Source organism: Diabrotica undecimpunctata, chromosome 2 (assembly GCF_040954645.1).
Source record: "Diabrotica undecimpunctata isolate CICGRU chromosome 2, icDiaUnde3, whole genome shotgun sequence".
Lineage (NCBI taxonomy): Eukaryota > Metazoa > Arthropoda > Insecta > Coleoptera > Chrysomelidae > Diabrotica > Diabrotica undecimpunctata.
Window position 1 is genome coordinate 47,318,229 of NC_092804.1, and position 24,057 is coordinate 47,342,285.

The following is a 24,057-nucleotide window of genomic DNA, read 5'->3' on the forward strand; positions in this document are numbered from 1 at the left end:
TTTTCCAACAATTTCTACATACAGAAAGTAAGTTTGAATAATGAAGATGTAGCTTCTGTCTAACTTCCAACGTTTCCAATTCGCTTTTAATCGAAATCATCAGGACAACTGTTATGATACCAGGTTATTTCCTAATGAAATGAAAAATCACCTAACTCTAAACGTATTATTACCTTATATCAAGGATTTTACCTATTACAAATAGTTTATTCATCACCAGACTGTATGATGCCTTCAAAAGCATCTGATTCATCTTCAGTTCTTCTGTGAATGGCCATTACTCCGCCTTCGTGAGGTAATGACTTATAAAATTCGTGATGTATTGGCGGGGTGAACGGTAAAAGCTTCTATAAGTTGCTATATTTCGCTGATTTTATTATTGGCGGTTGTTCATACAGCGCGAGTAAAACTAATTTAACTGGTCGGTCAGATGGTTTTTTCTTCTTCAGATCTAAAATTTCAAGAGGAAATGATATACTGTAAACTGTTTTATAATACAGTTTAAAGGGTTTATCTTTTTCAAAACGTAACTAAGCCCTTTAAAAAGATTTTTATTAACAAAGTTGTTTAAGTATAGGAAATACTTATGGATTTAAAATCTTATCCTTGCATTTTTACAACCATGTTATATTATTTATATTTCGATTAAGTTTTAGTTATTCGACTGAATAATAATAATTTTCTATATTTTATTTTTCTGTTTGCAGAAAACGCAATCCAAGATCCGACACATCCAGTCTTCATTCAGATAAAGACAAGAATGGTCTTAAAAAAATAACGAATCCTATGTTTGGAGATCGTTCTAGAACACCCACTGCTTCTGCGATGGGCGGTATTCCCAGCGAGCTCAGATCAAAAATTCCTAGTCCCAAAGTTCATCCCGCACCTCAACCACCGTTGTGGGCTAATGATTGTTCCAGAATCAAGAAGCTTAGCTGGGGAGATGACAAAGTAAGTATAGTCGTATAGTACATACATTTATATGTTTTACAATATTAAACATATAATTCATACTTAAATATTTTTTAGAATTCACTTTGGCATTACTTTAGGGTAAGAGATGCAGTATATATAAATTGATATATTTTTATGGTTTCAGTATATTATCGTTAATATTGTTGATACTGGGCGATTTTTAAAGTTGTATACGATGGTTTTATTACTTTTTACGTTGGAATTATATTGTAAACACTGTTTTTGTTGCGATAAGGGGTCTAAAAATTAAATATTCTTTAGGGTTGGATGGAATACTAACGGTATTTATTAAAAACTGTGTTTTTTTAAAAGGAAACACCAAAAAGATAGAACCCGCGACGATGAAAGAGTTCAAACAAGCAATTCGTACAAAAAGAAATAGCAAGGCTCCAGGTATTCACAATGTCTCCTCTGAACTATATAAATTAGGTGGCGAACACCTAGCACGACAAATGCATATGCTCATAAACAAGATTTAGATTGATGCAAGATACCTAGCGAATGGAAAACCGGGATTATAAATATGTTCAATTTACAAAAAAGGAAATAAATCAAATTTATTATTATTTAAAACCAAGTCAGTAGGAAAGCAAAATAAATAGAATGATACTAATTGAAAAGGAAGTAGATTATAAAAAAATCAAACTAAATAAAAAGAGTGTCGCTTCTAGGGATCCTAGATACTAAAGGATTTGTTTATAAAATAAAAAAGTATATATAAAATTATAACAAATACTTTTCGTAAACCATTATATATCCAAAGAAAAAATCACACTTACCGTGTATAGTCTTTTAGTAAACTTATTAGAATTATTTATTTTTTGTCTAAGAGAAAGGAAGATTTTTATAAAAATCAGATATGTAAAAAATTACTTCCTGATGATTCCTGATGACTTGATAAATATTGGATTTCAAAATGCAAAAGATAAATAAAAAATTAAGAATTTATCTTGGTCACTATCATATCATGATCCGTTTGTAGCAGAATTTACCTCTTAATACTATTAACATACAAATTTAGTATAACAATAAAAAACAATGATTTTCAACAAATTGATTTTCAAATTATTAGACATACAAAAAGCATAAAAAATATGCCCCGTCCCAAATACACTAATAGATCTTTTTGCCCCGGACTGGATCAGATATCACCTAAGGCCGTGAAGGGTCTAGGACGGGCGGAGCCTGCGTGGCTTCTGGAGCACATGAATGTAATGCTGGAAGCACAGACCTTTCCTGAACCTTGGAGGACATGAAGGTTAGTACTGCTCCCCAAGGCTGGCTAAAAGTATCGCCCCATCTGTCTTCTTCCGTGCATCGGCAAGCTGTATGATAAGGATGCTGTGAGTACGCACAGACAATATGATTGAGAGGTTAGGTGGTTTATCTCTGAGTCAATTTGGTTTTTGTAGACAAAAAACACGATTGATGTGAGTGTACTCGAGGCACTGCGCAACAGAGGGGATGAATATCACTGGGCGGTCCTGTGGTTGTTCGATGTTAGGAATGCCTTCAATAAGCTGCAGTGGGACGAGGTAATAAAGGCAATGGAGGAGAGAGAATGTCCTGGTTACCTGATGAATATGGTGGCGGAGTATCTGTTCGAGAGAAGGATTATGATGGAGAAGGGCACGATCGTCAACGTGACAGCCGGGGTCCCACAGGAATCTGTCTTGTGCCCGATATTATGGAACCTGGCACATGACGGGATTATGAACTGTGAATACTGGGAGGGTACAACCCTCTTCGCATTCGTTAATGACTTCATTGTACTGGTAGTGGCGCGGGATGAGCCAGATTTCAAATACAGGGTTCGAAACACAGGCGGCGTCGTAAAGAAATGGATGACGCAGCACGGACTGAAACTTGCGGCAGATAAAATTGAAGCCATCATTCTAAAGGGGCAAAGGAACAGGCAAAGTGTGGAACTACAATGTGCGGGGGTATGTCTAACACCTAAGAAACATGTTAAATACCTAGGAGCGACGTTGCACCAGAATGTAAAATGGGGTGAGCACGTGCGGGAGGTGGCCCGGAAGGCTGCGAATAGTGCGGTTGCGTTGGGAAGGGTGATGCCCAAAATGGGGGGACCCAAATCCGAAAGGAGAAAGCCTTACCCAGTGCTGTGCATCGTAGTGTTGTAATCGTTCTCTACGCTGCACCAGTCTGGAGTGGGGCGGTAGAGATAACGGCCTACAGAAGCCTCATGATACGAGTGGACAGAACAAGTCTGTTGCGAGTGGCATACGCCTACAAGACTGCATCTGCGGCAGCCTTCTGGATCATGTTTTGGCGGAGGAATGAAAAGAGCTGTAGGAGAGAAGAGACCCAAACCTTACTATGGCCGAGAGAAGACAGGAAAGGGAAAGGTCAATTAAAAGATGGCAAGAAGAATGGAACAACACGGAGGATGTGGCACAGTGGATAAAGATGCTGATCCCGAACATAAGCGATTGGGTCGACTGTGATCACAGGTGATTGGATTATTTCCCAACGCAGGTACGATGTTAGAGTTCAACAGATGGATAGTAGTAACAAGGAACAGAATGTAAAGAGAGACAGGTGTGAATTTTGTTACAGTGGGAGAAATTATTGAGAGAATGATTGAAAATAAAGCAGGTTGTACTAGTGTACACAGTTATTAAGAAAAAAGAAGAGGAAGAAAGATCTGGACCAACGGCAAAGGTAATAGGGAAAGATGCTGGAAATTGAAGATAGAAAAGTGTGTCAGACTGTAGTTAGACTGTGTGTATCAGAATGTGGGGAAGGAGGAAATGTCCGTCTGAAAGTGTTGCCGTACTAGGAGCGATGAGGGTCTTCCACGCGCTACCTGTAGCGAGATTTCTCTATAAAAAAAACCGCTGTGGGATCAAAAAAGAGATATAAGGAACAGGGACAGGGAACAGCCTTCTTGTTGACAGTCTGGGGATGAATAAAGGTGGGGCTTCAGAAGTGATGCCGGCTTTACAGCGGCCATACCGCTTCCGGATCGCTAGATGACAGAGAATGGTCTGGTTTAGCAGGTAGGCGTTCGGATTAGACTCGGTGACGAGAGAGCGTTTTAAAGTACCTCGGGAACTATCGCCGGGGGTACGAAGTACGAATTCTGTACTAAGGTCAGTCAGGCGGCGTCCTGGACTGAGATGTCTTTTGAAGATTCCATACCACCTATGTAAAGACGAAAAGAAACGTATCCTCTTTAGCAAAAAAAAAAACAGAAAGAATAAAAGTACTTACAGTAAATTTTGGTTTCACCACAAACAAGAAATTAACCGTACTGCTACTGCACACTTAATTTTTATTTCGGACTGACATCTGGTAGCTCAGATCTCTTCGTTTTAACCACTGCATACTTTTAAACAAAATTCCGGTATTTCAGCTGCTATCGGCCAGAGAAGAGCACTTCCACCGGCTTCAACGCTCCGCTGGAACCACTTTCCCAGATCAACATCAATGTGGCTTTGTCGAACCCCAAACGAAAAGTGACGCGTTTCACACGGCTCAGAACCCTGTACAACTTGGTCTCCTTAACTGCCATAACCAAAGTGATTTTAATATTTTTTCCCGGCCAGCAAGCTGACTTAGCCTCGCATGTTTTGGTGAAGAACCTGATGTCTACTTATCTGAGGCGTAATAGACTTCGACATTTGATTATTTAACCACATATTCTGGTTAAAATGCGAAGATAATTATTTTAAATTTCAGTTTAACGAAACTAAGGCGTGGGGTTAAAAAATGAACACTTCATCTCGCTAGCAGTATTTGCCAATGTAAATAAACAATTGGTTTATGTTAATTCTATTTCGAATATATAAAATGCAATTTGAAAGTGTTAAATAAAATCGGTTTAAAATTTTTATAATATAAACAGGCGATAAAAAAAAATGCTACAATATTAGATGATAAATAAACGGATTTTTCATTTTTTATGTAAAAATGTGTCCAAGTAACGTATACTTTAATGTATTGTAATTTTTTTTATAACTATGCTTTCTATATCTTAACTATTGTAAAAATTTTATTAGACATTTTCATAATAGAAAAATAGTATATTACTTTATGAGGCGGAGAAGCATGACTTTTCTTAACGCGCCCGAGGGCAAGTCAAGAAAAGTCGCTTCTTTGCCGAATAAAGTATACTATTTTTTCTTTAAACGTAGCAATTTTCAACCATAAATAGTACAATTCATACGCTAATTTTACTCGAAATTAACTGTGACAACTATCAAAGTCGTCTAGATGTTAGAAATTAAAATAATTAAGTCGTCGGTGGGATTTGCGTCTCCCTGGTTACAGTTGTTTGACAGTTGTTTGCAATTATTAAAGACAGCTTATTGTTGTTGCAACCGCAAGCGCAAATTTAGTGCGAAAATGGAAAACCTAAACGAAATTGAGTCCGCGGCTAATGATGCAGTAGCACGTTTGGGGCCCTCCAAGTCCGATAAGAACGATAATGCTCAAAAAATTTTAAACCCTCATGATTCGCCAACATCGGGAATGATTGCTGAAAGTTGTTCTCGACCATCAGTATCATCAACAATTACCAATGCGTATCAAGAGTCGGGAACATTTTTGCACGGTTTCAATTTTGAAAATGCCTCATTAACTAATTGTACTTTTAATATTACTATAAATAAAAATGATGCTTAATTGTTGTTAATGACATTTGTATTGTTACTTTGTGACATGTTTCATATTGTTGCCATGACAACATTTTTCCCTCCGCCGTAAAGAAATGGGAAAAAAAACTGCTGCCTGCGGAGACATCAAACTTTGACAGGATCAAGTTAGATAAGTAATGTCATCATTATTTGACGTTTGAAGAAAAATAATTATATATAATCTAAATATACTTCTCTCCTAATGATTTGTCAGTGTCATTTAGGCTTCTTATTTTTGACATTGATAAATATAATCAATAAAAAAGAAATGTATATATAACTAACCAATATACATATAAAATATGAAGAAATATATTCGTGAAAAGATAGTACGCAAACCAAAATCAAAAACCGAGAATGAACATATAGAAGTTGAACTTGACCCACCAGATATTGATCTACTTGATAATAGACTTGTTACTATAAAATTTGGAAAACCGGTGCTGGATATTAAGTTTGGAACAGTCAAAATGTTGACCTTCATGGCAGTAATTTTAATTGCATGCAATTATTTGTTCATATTTTACCTTTTTTATGCTTCAATCGAAATCATAAATCATCTTGGCTATTTCATAAACATGGTATCAACTGGAGAGGGTACTAAATTACCGGTATTTCAGTCCATACCTCCTCTTATTGTATTTTTTATAACTTTGACTTTTACCTTTTTCTTGTTTAAATTATTCGATAGAAAATCTCAGCCAAAACTTAATTGGTATTTATTTTTAAATATTCTTATAGATGCTTTTGTTGTGTTTGGTACTTTTATTATACTATTTGTTATTATGAGCCATATCCATGGGAGTCAAATAGGACTTCATGATGGATTAGTGGAAGCTATGAATAATTATTCAAATAATTCTGTCTATAAAAAACAGATTGATAGGTAAATATAATTGCGTCACTAGTTTATAGGGGAGGGTGGTCCACAGTGAAACAAAAATCATATTTATTCAAATAATTTTAAAAACTAAATTGAATTCCTTAACTCGGGTTTAGATGCCTATTTACGCCAACAACACGATAGATTAAAATTGAAAAAAAAAACCTAACACAAATTGTGAACAAGCGTTTATTTTTTTCATAAAAACTGTCTCACTGTGTACCTCATGCGAGGCACAGTGAGACAGTATAGAGTACACAGTGAGACATGGATATTTCAGTTTCCTTATCGAATATCGAGTCCCGAACATTTTATATTAAATTTAAAAATGTTGCATTGTTGCTTGGTGGCAGCTGGCAATGGATCTGGAAGCACAACTACCACATCTGGCTTTCTTATAAAAGCGACATCTTCTACGTTAGGAAAGACATTGTCTATTTTATTGCTCATTGCTATTGCTATTCCTCAAAAACGACACTTTGAACTCTTCATCCTGCTTTCTTACTTATTTAATTAAAAGAAAGTTTAAAAAATATGCAAAAATACGAGGTATTATAGCTATATTGTTACCTGTAATTTTTCCAACATAGTGTATTCTACCAAGGAACCGTATGAGCAGAAATTTTCCTTCTGTTATTTAAATATTCGAATCTTGATCCAGCATAAAATTTTCTTCGTCCATTTCCATGTCTGAGATCCTCTTTATATTCGACTTCCTCTTCACTTTGACTTGTATCACTTTCTTCTGAAATATTTCTGCTTCTCGATGGTACCTTCACGTTTTGTTCCTTTTTTAACGATTTTAATTCATTTATATGGGTTTTAGTTTTTTGGCTCATTGCCGTCTTTTGTTCTTTTTCTTCAATAAGTAATTTCTCAGGGGTGTCTTTTAACACTGCTTTAGCATATTCTATACGAGCACGTATTTCGACCTCGTGGTCAAGATCGTTTGTTATCCAGCAACCAAGATACTGGAATCTTTGTACTGGTTCTATATGTTTGTTATAGATACAAATATTAACGTCGACATTTGGTGCACGTGTAACAGCCATTACTTTTGTTTTATTTGTGTTTATATTTAGTCCCAAGCTATCTTCCTCTCTGGTTATGACATTCAAAAGTCGTTGTAAACCCTCAGCACTGTCCGCAATAATAACGGTGTCGTTTGCGTATCTCGTTGTTTACGTATTCTCCGTTCATTTTTATTCCTTCTTAAATATTTTCGAGGGCATTTTGACAGATCTTTTCGGAATATATATTGAATAACAGTGGAGAAAGTACACAGCCCTGACGAACTCCTCTTTTTATTGGCAATTCTGCTGTCAGACGATTGTCTATTTTGATAGACGCCATTTGATCCCAATATAGTTTTTTAATAAGTGCTACAGTGTTATGGTCCATACCATGTTGTGTTAGGGTTTCTATGAGTTCTGTGTGTTTTACTCGATCAAACGCTTTTTCGTAGTCGATAAAACAGAGAAACGCGTCTTTTCGCTGATCTCGGCATTTTTGTAGTAATATCTGGAGGTCAAATAATGCCTCCCTTGTACCAAGCCCCATACGAAATCCAAATTGATTGTCGCAGCATAGCTACTCTATCAGATATAGGTATAAAGTTCTTTATACATTTACTGCTTTTTTGGTCAACTATAAATGCCACTCCGTTATAATGATGAGGATCGTCATTACCAGCATAGTATATTACATGGTTATCGATGTTTGTCTGTCCAGATCCAGGCCATCTAACTTCACTGACTCCGAGAATGTTGACTCCCATTCTTTTCATTTCTCTCAGGATGTTATGAGATTTTCCTGGCATAAAGAGAGATTTTGCATTTCAGGTTCCAATTTTTAACCTGTAATTTTTGTTTTTCACTTTCGGGTGGATCCTAGCATTTGTCGTGGGGATTCTTAGCATCCCTTGACCATCTAAGGTCTGCCACGGACTAGGAGCGATTTGTTTTCCGTAACTGGCCATAGTTATAATATCTTGAGAATATTTAGTGTGTTGGTTTCTCCTTGCCTTACACACCGCAGTATTATAACCGATTAAACCAATATCTGATTGTCGCCCATAAATATCTGATTCCAAGCCTATTAAGAAGTCATTCTTCCCCAGCCTTGGAGTTAGTAATGACATAGCAGTTGCCCTATACCATGTCCTCAGTTGATCCGCGGGTGCTTATTTGGCGAACCTTATTCGCACCTATCCTGTATAATATACAGGACGTCCCCTATCAGCCATATGGAACGCGCCGTGTCGGGGTTGAGAACTTCCCCGCCCAGTCTGTCTTCTGCGGAGCGCTGAAGAATCCCTACTTAGTTCAGAACTCTTCCTCCACAAAAGCTGAGACCGGCCACGGTCGATGCCGGTCTACGAACATCTAAACTCGTTAGCTCATACGCCATTTTGCTACAGGTTTTCAAATACTCCTTAAATTTTAGTTTTTGTTCCTCGATAAACACCAATCTGCAGCCATAATTGGGGGTCATGAATTCCCCCTTCAGTCAAGCGTTTTTTAGCAACATTTCTTTGCAACGTTTGAAATTTCGCAGCACCTTATTCGGAGGCTCTTCGCAAAGACATTTATAATTAAATTGACCGGCCTACTCATTGATTCTTTTGAAAAGGTAGCAATTTTTCGTGGTTTCCGTTTTTTACCATCTGAAGTGAGTTAATCATAATTAATTATGTTCATTATAAAATAAACAGGCACGTTCAGAGTAAGATTTAAGGACCAAGTAGAGAAACAGTCCAAGGCTCACGAAGGATTTCAGATTCAAGGATGGAAATAAGTGAAAAAAATAAGTGACAATCTAAATTTGCTCGTATATTTGGATTTGTTGCAGTTTTCTAGTCACTATATTATTTCTCTTTCAGGTCCTCTTTCAGATTTACTTTTTTCTTAAATAATGTGGACAAATGTTATCACTTATCTATTTTCCCTGATATTTATCCTTACATTTATCCCTTTATTTCAACTAAAAGATATTTTTTTAGACAATTTATTTTCATAATCGTATTGGCACAAGTTGGGCAAGTGTTTTTACAAAAAGTATTAAAACATTTTTCATCCAAGTCTTTCTAGGTGGTATAATGTATTTGTTCTAATAAAAATATTTTATTTTGAGCTTAAAATATTGTAATTTTAATCGTTATTAGTGAAGTAATACATATTTATAAATTCTGTTTTTAGCGGTGCATTATGCGCCGTCATGTTTACATTTAACTGTGGCAATACAAAAGTTTTCTGGTTATTTTAACTCTTAAAAATGAATACTTTGTCGACCAGCGTACACTTAAAAATGACTACTTTGATCACTTCCAAATCGGGGTCGCTTTTAATCATATTTATTCTGTAAAATTTAGTTCATTTGCATACCAAATTGTAAATACAAATAAACCTTTAAATTTCCTAGATTACAGATTGAATTTCAATGTTGCGGCAGCAAAAAATATGACGAGTGGTACTCAATAATATGGTACGATACGAGATTGGTAAAAAAATCTAAATTAAGAAAGAGGGAAAAATCCTATACAACTACAGATTTAGTTTGTGAAAAATGTGAATCAGATTCATTCAATGAAAAAGCTATAGAAGTAGGAAATGCAGACACTCTAACTGGTACAGGACAAATACTAAATAAAAATAAAATAAATGTGGCTTCCCAAAAAAGTTCTAAAGCGAATAAGGTCACTACTTTACGCAGTAGTCAACTAGATCTAGATCTTACTAAGGGTAATACACCTTTTAGGTTAGTTTACAGTATTTTTTTTTAGTACTTATTTTATTTAACTTGTTAAAATATAAATTTGTTTTGTTATATGAAAATCCTTTGCTACTACGGTTTAAACTACTTAACAGAATATAATTTTGGCATTTTATAAAATTAACTATCTAAGAACAACGCCTTTTTATTTTTATCTGAGTTAGTGAGTTTACATAATTTATATCGGAAATAATAATAATTAGCGCATCAAGCCTAATAAGCCCATGGCTTGATTGACCATTCTCCTCCATTCCTTCATATCCATTGCTTTCATCCTCCAATTTGTGACGTTGAGTATTTTTACATACATTTTCCACCTTGTTCTAGGTCTTCTTTGACGTCCTCCTATTGTACTTGACAATAGCATTTTCCGTATTTTACCCTCTGGCATCCTCTATATATGTCATAGAACTCTTAGTCGTCTAGTTCTTATTACTACTAGTATGCTAGTTTCCCGATATAACTCTCTCAGATCTTCATTTGTCCCTCTGATCCCAACTCCGTTCTCCATTTTTCCTCCAAATATTTTGCTTAGTACTTTTCGTTGCCATATCTGCACCATTTCTTGTTGTTTTTTATTTGATGTCCATGTCTCTGCTGCATAAGTAACTATAGGCCTAGTAACGGTTTTGTATATTCTTAATTTGGTAAATATCGATAGGCATTTACTTCTTAGTAACCTATTTAATGCACAAACACACTTGTTCGCTTTCATTAATCTATTTTGGATTTCTTCCTTTATATTTTGTTTTCCTATTACTAGATATTCCCAACTTCCACAAACCTATATTTATTATTATTTGTTTATACTGTTAAATACTTTCCTCTTACATATTCTTGGTATGTGCATTCCATGTATTTTATCCTTTAGTTATCCGTATGAGTTCCTGCTTGCTTCTCTCTACTATTGCCATATCATCAGCGAACGCCAGGCATTGATGCTTTTCCTTCCTTTTTACTTTATCAAACGCTTGTTTAAAGTCTATAATGGCTTTGTAATTTTTGCTTTTATCTTATGATTTTTTGTGAATTAGATATATTATTGCTTCCGACCATTCTTTTGGTAATTGTTCTTCATTCAGAGAATAGTTTTTCATTATATCTTCGTTTCTCTTATTTTTTTTTTTAGCTTTTTTCGTTGTTCAGTGTACTCACTTTCAGCATCTTTTGATCGTAATTTCAGCATTCTTAGTCTTAATTTACTCTACTCCTCTAATTATTTTATACATTCGTCATCGAACCAGTTCGTAAAATACTTGAAAATCTGAAGAACAGAAAAGCAGCAGGTAGGAACGGGATACCAAACGAGTTGCTGAAGTACTGTGGAGCAGCACTGACAGAATAATTAACAACATTAATTAATAAAATTATAAAACACAATAAAATACCGAAAGATTGGAGAACGAGCGAAGTAATTCTACTATTCAAAAAAGGAGATAAAAACCTGCCAGAAAACTACAGAGGTAGTTTAGAGTTGTTAAATACTACGCTTAAACTTACAACTAAATTTTTACATTTTTACAAATGCTAATAAATCGGAGGATAAGTTTAGCAGATGAACAGGGTTTTCGTAGTGGAAGATCGTGTACAGATGCAATATTCGTTATAAAGCAGATTACTGAGAAATCACTACAGTATAATAGACCAGCATTTCTGTGTCTGATTGGAAACAACAAAATGGAAGTCAAAATAGATGGACAACTTAGAGAACCTATAGAAATAGGCAGTAGAATAAGATAAGGGGATTCATTGAGCCCCATGATCTTTAATTTGATCATGAATGAAATCATCAAAAGCGTTAACAAAGGAAGAGGATACAGAATGGGAAACAAAGAAATAAAAATACTCTGTTACGCAGACGACGTAATATTAATAGCCCAAGATGAAGATAGTCAGTAAAGACTGGTCCACAGATTTAAAATAAGAGCAAAAGAATCTAATATGACAAACCCATCTCAGAAAACTAAAACAATAGCAGTCAGAAATTGATGGCATAAGTATTGAACAAGTAATCGAAATAAAATACCTGGAAATTACACTGTATAGCTATGGAGACATGGACAAAGAAGTGAGAGATTAAGTACAAAAAGCAAATAGACTGGCAGGATGCCTTTATAAGTCTATATGGCGATACAAACCTATTAACACTGAGATAAAGTCAAGAGATGAGGGTACTGAGAAGAATTACTAGAAATACGATGAGAGATCGAAAGAGAAGTGAAGACATTACAAGAAAATGTAACGTACAGTGTATAAAGAATGGACACAAAATAGAAAAAAATAATGAAATAATCACATAAGCAGAATGGAGGAGACCCGTGTCGTCAATATAGCAAGAGGTAAGTGACCAATCGATAGAAGAAGTATCGGACGACCGCGCAAAAGATGGAGTGACAAACTTCCATACAGGTATTAATCCGCCAATAAACAAGCAGAATTGCTTATAAAGAGAAAGAAGAAGAAGAAGAAGTCATCTAACCATGTTTTCTTAATTTTTTTAATTTCTTTTCTACTGTTTTTGTCTGATTTTACCATACCTCCCTTAATTCTTTCCCACATTTGTTCTGGATTCTCTTCTTTTTGTTTGCTTTTGTCCATTTCCTCGACGACTGCTTGTTTGTAATTTCTATTTTAATTTTCTGTTATTAACTTTGTAGCCCTATTCATTCTTGCTTAATGCTTCATTTTAAAATGTTTTTATGATTATTCTTATCATTCATCATTTATTTATTTTACGTTTTGATACTTTTGCTAAATAGTTATGGAAGAAATAAATTAATGAGAATATTTTTGTAGTTGTTGCTCTATAACATCAATGTTCCCTTGCATCCACCACAACATAGAAATAACAGGAAAAGCTTATTTGTACACCCCAGAACAAAACCTTAGCATCTCCACTGAGGGTTGTCATACAAAATTAAGACAGAAGACTATACAAGTTGGTTGGAGTGTTATAGGAAACTTAACACTATTTATTCTAATACAAATAGCGTTGGCCATTGTTATGCGCTTGTTACAAACGGCTCATTTTGCAGCAAGTAAATTTGATGGACACAGCAGACTTTATACAGTGTGGTTAATTGGACGCGGAACAATTATTTCTAATACTGGTGAAAAAATGCCACCTCCTGTCCCACCTGTTCCCATGGATCTAATGAGATAATTGAACTATGTGGATAGATAAATACAGACAAAGACAGCTTAATTTGTTAGTATTTCTTAAAATTATTTAAAGGTAACTATAATTAGTATATGAAAATGCAAACTGCCATTTATACTTTTCTAATAAGTATTATTTGAGTATAGTAACTTTTCTATAATTCTTTATTTAAGAGAGCTTAGAATACCATGTTTGTGGTAGGTTTGGAAAAATTCACTTATTTTATTTCATATCTTCTGCCTTGAGGTTATCTAGGTGTGAAATTTTAATTTTTGGTCCAAAAATTTGTCCTGTTCCTTACCATATCTTTATTTTTCTATCTGACTAGTCTTGGTACTTTCTCAGTTAACAGTTTTTTTATGAGTATTTCTTAAATTATTCTTAGTCGGCTCCGTAGGCATATAATCATTATCTTTTGAGTGTCTGTTTATTTGTCATAGTTGTCACGATGGTTTAACAGTATACCTGAACGCCTGGAGATCATTTTCATATTTGCCTCCCAGAACCAGTGTTATTTACGAACAGCTCAAATATTTCATGAAAAGCATCCGGACAAAAATGTAAGTCACGTGTAAGTCCGTGATTTAGTTGAAAAAATTAGAGAAACGGGATCAGTGTAAAATAAAAAAAAGGGACGCCCCAAGATTATTGAATGAAGCATCCCAAATTAATGTCCTTGGAAATTTTGCAATAGAGTCTACTGCATCAACACGTCAAGTATCTGCAATGACAGGACTTTCACATGAGTCGGTTAGAAAGGTGTTGAAATTACATAAGTTTCACCCGTACAAAACACAAATTCTTTCAAAAATTCGATAATGATCCAGACCGACGAATTGAGTTTTGTGAATTCATGACTGAAAGAATTCGCGTTGAACCGAGAATGTTAAAGAATATTTGTTTCACTGATGAATGTATTTTGCTGCACTTCCAACAAGATGGAGCACGTCCTCACTATGCAGCTCCAGTTAGGCACTGGTTGGATACTAATTATCCGAACAAATGGATTGGAAGGAGAGGTTCTACTGAGTAGCCACCGAGGTCACCAGACTTACCGCCACCTGACTTTTTTCTATGGGGTTACCTCAAGTCAGTTGTTTATAAAACTCAACCTGCGTCACTTGGGGAATTGCGAGAAAGAATTACGCAAGCATGTCGCGCTATTACTAGATAAACATTTGCCAAAGTTCGTGCAGAATTTGAAAATAGGCTGTATTATTGTTTACAAATCAACGGAACCCACTTTGAACATTTACTTAATTGACATATTTAAGAAATTTGTAGTTCAAAAAAACCTCATTAAATTTTCCATTAAAGCCAAAGTCTCACAATTATTGCTTCATCCTGTATAATTATTATTTATACCATTGGATAGCATTTTTATAGTCTTTTCAATGATGTACCATAAGTAGGGGTTTGGAATTTTAAACTTTTTTGGTTGTGGTGGGTGGGGCCTAGGGGGTTGATGGGTGTGAGTTCTCTTTCATGTCATTTTAGTTCCCCCTTACTATTCTAAAAATGGTTTCAAACATTTTTCGATATCAGCTTTTGTTCGAGAGATATAGCCCATTGTAAGTTTTAAAATTGACACACTGTATAAAATATATAATAGATAAATTTCCGTATGTCACGCAATAACTTAAAAGCGTCTTTACCGATTTTATTTATAATTTTTTCAAGATTTATGATACTTGATAGAAGTTACTTACTTAAAGAAAATTTCACAGCAAATTGAAAAATTTCAGAAAACCTATCGTCATCATCATTCTAACTTTACAACTATGTGTGGGTCCTAGCCTCCTCAAGAATTTCTCTCCATTCGTCACTATACATTGCTTTCTTCTGCCAAGCATGTATTCCCATATTTCTCATGTCTTCAACTATGTATTCAAGGAACCTTGTTCTGGGTCTTTCACTTCTTCTCTGACCAATGGGTCTATCTTCATCAGAAAACTTAACGATTAGGTATATAAATTTCGCAGGTTTAACAATTTTGCGCTGGACAATTACCATGATTTAAATATTGTACTGGGTAGTGCAGTAGTGAGCATCACCGCCTGTCACTCGAGGACAGGGATTCAATTCCACACCGGGGAGAAATTTTTAGTTTTTTGTAAATTCATTACCTTTTTATCTTTTATTATTTTAAATCTTATAAATAATTAAAAAATTAATTAAGATGAAATAAGTAACCAGTGTATGTCAATGTAAATGTCAATCTGAATCTCAATATATGTTAGACTTAGATATAGAAAGTATTTAACAGCTTAAAGAACAATTAAAATTATTTTTAAAAACGTTATAATATATAAGACATCAAGTTAGAATCTATCGAGAAGCTATGAGCATATTAACGTGTGTATTAAAAACGGCGTAGGTATGCGTGGCTAACGATGATACCAATATGGCGGTGGGATCATGGCCGGACTCAATAATATTAAAACTACTATAAAAATATGACTAGTAATTTAGAAGATTCAATTATAATCTAAAAAAGTGCAATACATTTTTAATAAACTATGATTTATTTATCCCACGGTAAACACTAAAAAACACGATATATTATACATAAAGATAAATTAATACAGTCAAATACTATTAATTTATTCTCTGAAGTACGGGCCATTACTTTGTGTACATATTTGTATATTTACCTGTAGAACGTTATTCCTGAAGATTTTTTATTAACATTGCTTCTGCTACTGCAACTACGTTGAGAACAAGATACCATTATTATGCACTATCACAATATATTATTACAGTTTCTATAAAAGTATTATAAAACTAAAAATAGTCGAAAAACAACGAACGGAAACAAACATATACGATATGTCAAAAGTGTCAAAACAATCTTAACAATATGGCCGAAGTGAGGTCGTTTTTAGTCACGTGATGCCCTCTCCATAGATTCTAACTCGATGATATAAGATGATTCATTTAAGAAAGTTGGGAAATTTTTAAGTTAGCATTCTGATATTACTTTTAAATTTTATTCTATCCACAAAATGTTAAAGTTTCATTAAAATAGACAATAATAAAAAAATGTATACCAAACAAAATATTTGCAATATTATTATTTATAAAGATACAGGGTGTCAAATCGGACACTGTTTTAAAATAAAATTGGTCATATCTCGTAAAACACTCGGTATAAAGTAGCATAATCGTATATTGACAGAATTGTCAAGAACTGTTATATCGAAATCCGTAATATTATAAATAGGGTGTTACATTTAAAATAATGAAGTTTTAATCAACTTCCGGTATAACCGTAAGTGGTAGAAAGCTCTAAATAATTTTAAATAATTTGGCATATTCAAAAACTGCATAATAAATTTTCAGGTCCTAATTATGTTAAGTTTCTCTAAAACGTCTAATTAGAACTCCCAGAGAATCACCCTGTATAAATGGTAGTTGTCTTCCGTTTTTGATAACTAACCACCAATTATGATACCTATAGGATCTACCTGTTGGTAAATACTTTTGATCTACATAAATCTTACTAAGTTAAATCAACAACCAACAGCGCTGTTAAATTTCAAAAAGTACACTTTTCACATTTCATTTATAAATATGTCCCAAACATTCGTACCAATTTTTAACCCTATGACATATTTTATAATTTTACCGGTATTTTTTGGGAAACTTGACCGGGCTATAACTATAGAAACAAAATATATAATTTGCCGTTAAGTTTCCCATGGTGCAATCGAAGATTCACCAACTGGTATAATATGTCCCCAATTTCAAAATATATACTGCGCGGCATAAGTTAGGGATATTGCCAATAGGTATAATGGTAATGGTACTTCATTCTGCATCAATTATTTGTATGTAAACAATTAAAAATTATTATAGTTTTTGAAAAGCATGAAAATGTGAGACCTTATAAAGAGAATCAGACCAAAAAAACATTCTAGGTATTGACAAAGCACCAGAACAGCCATTTGAAAAGTACAAAACTACATTAGTAACTACAAAAAACTCAAATTATGAAATATGCTTTAAATATTTTTATTGTTTATACGAATAATATAAACAATTGAAAAACATGCTTACTTTCTGGTTTAATTTTCAATAACTTTTTTGTTTATAAATATTTTAATATTTAAAAATCTCATTTTAAAGAGAAAGTGTTTTGAAGAAAGTAGTCTGTTGAACGTTTTTATCTAGAATATGTAGTTTTTTTCACAATATTGAAATGAATGAAAAAAGTCCCTTTTTGCTTAAATGTCATGATGCAGTAAAAGTTTCGATAACCACGAGATAATACGGCCTTTTTATTGGCTTAATTGATTTATATAGTTGTATATTGTTATATTATTGTTTATTTAATATTTAGCTATATTTGCATTGCTTTTACATATCAAAAGTGGTTAAATTTGGTATATTTTTTTTTATTAACAAAATCGCATCAGACAAATTGGCTATTAGCGAAACAACGATAGCGAACAATAATTTGTATTACATTTATAATGTTAGTTTAGATAGTATTTAAAACGTTAATTGATGTTAAAAAACTTTTTATGTTTGAAATATTGTACTGTAGACCTAAAATATCACTAAGTTTGTTTGGTATATTGTACAACATGCGCTTTGGCGTTAGTGCTGGACATTTCTCTAATATATGTTTGTTTGTTAATTTTTCATCACAGTTGTCACATCTTGGTTCTTGTTTGTTGGAGAACACGTAGCTATTAGTTAATCGCGTATGACCCAGTCGGAGTCGCGTTAATATTACCTGATCTCTCCGACTTGTTGGTAATGTGGGCCAGGGTTTTATCGATTTTTTAATATCGCGTAGCTTGGCCGATGACACTTTCCACTTTTCTTCCCACATATATCGCACTTTATAATTTAACCGCCGCTTTCACGACCGCACTCGTAAATGTTTTAGTACACTCCGCACTATCACTACTTGCAGCTTCTTTTACAGCATTGTCTGCCTGTTCATTTCCTGGAATTCCAATATGGGATGGTATCCAGAATAATATAATGTTTTTTTCATTCAGTTGAGCGGTGTGGATTTCTTCTTTTATCTTGATGACTAAAGTTGGATAGACATATTGGATTGACTGTACGGAACTTAGAGAGTCTGTGAGTATAATATAATTGGTATTATTGGATGCGTTGACAGCAATGTGGCCTGGTATAGAGCATATAGTTCAGCAGAGTAAATTAAGTACTCTGAAGGGAGTTTGTATTTATTTGTCGATGTTGGGGTTATGACTGCAGCACCAGTACCTTCATTTGAGTTAGATGCGTCTGTGTATATATGTGTATAATCCTTGTAGTTGTGAAGCATATCGTTGAAGGCAGATTTGATTAACTGTGGATTTGTTGAATGTTTATCGAAAGAAATGAGGCGGGTTAGGCACTGAGGGTTCTTTATTTGCCATGGAGGAATTGAGGACGATTGGGAGAAAAAGCATTCTGTGAACGTGTAGTTTAATTGATTTAAATAGCTTCTAATCCTTGCCTAGAAAGGTTTGGCAGTTCTTGGCTTATTTATGAAGAGATTTGGGAATTTTTCTGTAAAACAATTGTGAAAAATTTGGTATAGTATTGCCGTAAATTTAATTTAAATTTATTTCTTTGTTACAGACGGAAACTGAAAACAATGAGAATATAGCTGATGTCTCAACAACTCCCACCAAGTTGCATAGTAATACAAATCTTACTGTTTACTTTTAGTATAGAATTTTGTTATATGAACTTGTATATTATTGTAAAATTATGTTAAAATATTAGTAATAAAAAAGGGTATTATTGTTTATATTTACATTCCCGAAAACATCCTTTCTCGAAAGTATACAGGCATCTAAATTTTTATCCTAAAATTCTGTTTAGTCAAATTAGATCCTGCTTTGCTTTATTACTTATTCTCTTTTTCCTTATTATATTTCTGCTCTATCTAAATTGGGTCACTTTAACATATTTTACTTATAATGTAGATTTCAAAGGAGGGAGTCAATATTTTCGAGGACCTAATAAAGTAAAGAGAACTGGGGCGAATTAAAACCTACAAGACTCATCTGAACCAAATATGATTGAACGCAGGGAAATAAGGAAAAAACAACCAAAGACATCGATACTACATCGAAGTGTCCAACAAAAAAAAAAAGGAATTTAGACCGAGAACAGGAAACATACTAAAAAGGGAAGATAATACCTTAATAACAAATGAAATGGATATTGTAGATACTTGGACGAAATATCTTTGAAAAACTACTTAATGTACGTATGGTATAAATTATCTCGTCGGTCTCCTAGCATACAGTAGATCTGCTAGAGAAAATACCGAATTTAAAAAAAAAAACAATAAGGCTGCGATGGCAAACTATCAGAATAACTTAAATATGGAGAAGATACATTCCATCAACAGCTGCATCAATTGATTATTCGGATATGACAAGAAGAAAAATTGCTGGAGAAATGGAAACAATGTGTCATAAACCCGATTTACAAGAAAAGTAATACAATGGTGTGGTCAAACTATAAAGGAATATCGCTACTTAACACAACATACAAAGTACTTACTTGCAAATGTCTTCCTTAATCGCATAACTTCATTCGTAGAAGATAGCATTGGCCACTACCAATATGTTTTTAGAAGAAACATATCAACGATTGACTAGATATTCACCATATGATAACTGTTGGAAAAACATGGTAGTTCAATCAACAGGTATAAATCTCTTTTTTAAAAACTATGTCAGCTCCAAGTCAGCCATCACAAAATATATTATCATATTCAAAAGCAGTTAATCAACACCAAAGAATTCTAATTTCAAACAGAGAGTAAGCTGCTTTATTTAATACTTTAGAAGATTGTCCACCTTATGATGATCTCGAAGGATTGAGTCAATATGTAGATCCGAAAAATATAATCTTCGCATCCCGTATATCAAACGGTAGAATATGTATATATTTATTGTCCAAGGATTTACAAGATATATTCATATTCGAAACAAGAAATATAAACTTAAATCGAAATATTCTAGAAGCAAGAAGATTAATAACCACATCAGACCGCTTAATTATGTCTAATGTATATTCAAGCATACCTTCCAGCATTATTAAAGACGAATTAATATAACTAGGCCTAAATCTTGTTTTAAAAATCTCATACTTACGCATAGGAGTAACTAGTCCTACTTTCAGTCACACATTCAGTTTCCGAAGACAAATTTTCATATCACCTTACCGAATATTAATAGCCCAAAACGGCATATGTTTTAAATGTAAATTAACTGGACACCAGGCAGCTAATTGTCTAAACAGTTCATCTCCTCCTCATAAACTGCGCTAACTGTAAAATATACCTACTTCTTTCAGTACCCTGTCCGATTATCGAACATTGGCGATAATATTGGCAATAATAACTTTGTTTATGGCGGCTCTAAATCAATTAGTGGTGGTCTCTTGATACCATTCTCGGAGATTTCGGAGCCAGGATGTTCTCTTTCGGCCTGGGCCTCTCCTTCCGGCGATCTGAAGGTGTAGAAGATTATACTTCTCTGGATGTCTCATTACATGACCGAAATATTATAACTTTTGAATTTTTATGGTTTTTGTTATTTCTGTGCTCTTTTTCATTCGATGTAAAACTATTTTATTTCTTATTCGATCAACCCAACTTATCCGCAATACTCGTCGATAAATCCACATCTCAAAGGCCTCCAATTTTTTCATTTATGTCTCTGTAAGGGTCCAGCTCTCCATACCATACAGCAATGTGGAGAATATGTAGCAGCATATTATTCTGATTTTAAGGTTTATCGTAATATCTTTATTAATTAGAATTTTCTTTAATTTATAGAAGGCGGCTCTGGCTTTTTCAATGCGTATTCTTATTTCTTTATTTATACCCTTTCTTTCTAACTCTATTCCATACGCTCTGATGTTCGTTGGTTGTAACTCCGTTTTGCTGACAACCATAAGTTTTGTCTTAGAAGTATTAAGTTTTAGCCCATATTCATCACATGCTTCGGTTACCCTGTTTATAAGTCGTTGCAGGTCTTCTTCATTAGAGGCAATAAGTACCGTGTCGTCTGCATATCTGAGATTTTTGACATTAATTCCGTTGATTTTAATACCTGTATCTTCAACTAAGGCTTCTTTGAAAATAAATTCGGAGTAGATATTAAAAAGTAGAGGCTATAGAATACATCCTTGCCTCACTCCACGTCGTATTTCCACTGCTTCCGTCGTGTTGTGTCCAATTCGTATGTTTGCACATTGATGCTAATACAAATTTTTGATAATACGGAGGTCTCGGTCATCAATTCCTACCTGTTGCAAGACACCTATAAGTTTGTCATCGTTTACTCGGTCAAAAAATACACCTACGAAAAATACGAACTTTACTATTAAGGACTATAATGCGGGCAAAATCAAAGGCAGAAGAAGTGTTAAAAGATGTAAAATCTCGTGGCTACGCAATCTCCGTGAATGGTTTGGATGGTATAGTTTGGATGGTTTACAAAAGAAGTAAAGGGGTATAATTGACAAAAAGTAAATTTTGAGTAAATGCCGTTCAAAGTTGAGCCTTCACTATAATTGTCATAATTCTTTAATACTAATTTTTCTTCCCCGGTTTAGTAACTGTAGGCGTTATTATTAGTACTAGCGGACCAACTCGACATCGAGTTTTTTAAATGAAATTTTTATTTTGCGAGAAAAATTAAGAGATCAATACAAACAATATAAGCAAGAATATACATAACATTCATCAATAATAATGCAAGTAAAAAAAAAGTGATTATGGAAGTCGACCTCAAAACGTCGTTATTATTAGTATTGGTAACAAAAAATAACATAATTTTTTTACTTTATTCATTTTGGAACTTTTTTTATGTTGTTAAGTAGCACTTGTACCCTTTTACTTCTAAAAAATGCAATATAAAGGTAAAAAATTTACAAAAGATCATATAGTTTTTGTATCCTCACTAATAACACTAATACATAATTAACTTATGATTCATCGACATCAGTATCGTTGTTGACCATCATGTCGCAGATTTATCAAAAACTCATGGTAATATGGAGGTACCTAGTTAAGTAACTATTGAAGAATTGAATATTTAGCAATGGGAAGCCTTTTGAAAATCGGTATTGGCAAGAGATCTGGCAGAAGGGCATAGTTTATGCCAACTCAAATGGGTTTCATAGATAGCTCTCTAAACTCTTCTATGATACCTCTAGCTGTTTTATTGTAAAACAGAGTTAAAGGTTTGTCCTGTTGAAAATATAACCATTGTACGCTCTGTATTCCACTTAAACTCTTCTTGAAGTATGGCGTAAGTGTTTGAAAGTCTTAAAAATCGTCATTTTTCATCTGTACTCTAAAGAACTTTCTACTTGTAAAAGTTATCAGCTCCATCCGATGTTGAGGTACATAAAGGTTCTTTTTGGTTCTTTTCTTTTTTAACTTTATTAAACCACAGTCTTTCATTATAACAATGGCCACTTATAAAAAAGCGATGATCTACGCTTTGAATATTAGTGTTTCTGATAATGTAAAGACAAAATTTGACTGTCAGATGATTCTTATTTTGGCCTCCACAGTTGTCGCTAAATGCAGTTATGTGTTTCGCAGATGGGGAATGCTTCTGATATATTTTAGGAGACAAAATGATATTTCCTGACATCCACGTGAGGCCTGGCCTTCATGTCACATAAAGAAATTTTATTATATTGCAGGAGTAATTAAATGTACATTTTTAACTGAAAATCATTTTGATTAAAAATTTTCTTTTTTTTATAATTTTAAGGCTATAACATTTGTAATAAAAATATGTATGTATAAAGATGAGAAAATACAAATAGCATATAAAATCTGTAACTAGATGACACAAGCTGATAAGTCACATTTTTGGCCAAATTGAGTTATAAAAACAGGAGATCTAACAGATGGTACAATATGATAGATTGAATCTTTGTAAATAACATATAGCCCTTGTCCAAACGTGATATGTGATTTTCTTCCAATCCCAAAGATGTCAAAAGCAGTTAAGTAGGTACATAACAACATTTTGACATTGGTTTTAACTTAATCCAGTCATGGTAAGATGGCAAAATTAGATAAGTACTTTTACCAGTTTTTGTTTACTTTTGCAAGTTTAATTTGTACCTAAGTCAACAAAAGATGGCAGTAAGATATGTGCTCTTATCTAGAATTTCGGCTTTGTCTGATGATATATTCCTAGTTTAAACAGATGGCAAAACTTGATAACTGTCACAGTAGTTATTTTTCTATTCAACTACTGTTTTGATTTTGATTGTATTTTCTCAAATGCAAGTTGTTAGTGACTGAATTGTGTAAAGAATAGAAACTATCCTGACTATGAGTTCTAAAAACAGGATTAGTGTGAGTAGCAGAACAAAATTGTTAATTTCTTTGGCAGTCAAGGGAGACGGAATTCCTTCCCAATCAGAGAATTATGAGGTTAGTATGATTTCTGTCTTGTTTGTACTTTATATTATTTTCTTATACTAAAATAAAATGGGAAATTTCTCTATTTTGTATCATTTATGATTGAAAACAGTATTTTCCTTGTAACAGAGCTAACAAGCAATACATTAAATTAATTATTATGCACATG

General features: G+C 33.7%; 2 protein-coding genes across 2 annotated transcripts in view; both read left to right on the forward strand.

The window, feature by feature from the left end:
- Cad96Cb (protocadherin Fat 4-like Cad96Ca) overlaps positions 1–19,206 on the forward strand; it is an 89,706-nt gene extending 70,500 nt beyond the window's left edge. The window contains exons 9-10 of the mRNA XM_072521326.1: positions 708–951; positions 19,055–19,206. Coding sequence (XP_072377427.1) covers positions 708–951; positions 19,055–19,144 — 334 coding nt within the window. The 3' untranslated portion in view covers positions 19,145–19,206. The remainder of the gene's footprint in view (positions 1–707; positions 952–19,054) is intronic.
- Positions 5,861–13,519, forward strand: LOC140433293 (uncharacterized). Its single transcript, XM_072521325.1, has 3 exons — positions 5,861–6,522; positions 9,940–10,275; positions 13,087–13,519. The coding sequence occupies exons 1-3, from the start codon at positions 5,939–5,941 to the stop codon at positions 13,451–13,453; spliced, it is 1,287 nt and encodes a 428-aa protein (XP_072377426.1). The 5' UTR covers positions 5,861–5,938; the 3' UTR covers positions 13,454–13,519.
- Positions 19,207–24,057: the final 4,851 nt, after the last annotated feature.

Excerpts from the sequence above, each read along its gene's own strand:
- LOC140433293 (XM_072521325.1), top strand. The coding sequence starts at position 5,939 with ATGAAGAAATATATTCGTGAAAAGATAGTACGCAAACCAAAATCAAAA. Across the intron at positions 6,523-9,939 it reads TATAAAAAACAGATTGATAG|ATTACAGATTGAATTTCAAT; the intron begins GTAAATATAATT and ends TAAATTTCCTAG. Across the intron at positions 10,276-13,086 it reads AAGGGTAATACACCTTTTAG|TTGTTGCTCTATAACATCAA; the intron begins GTTAGTTTACAG and ends ATATTTTTGTAG.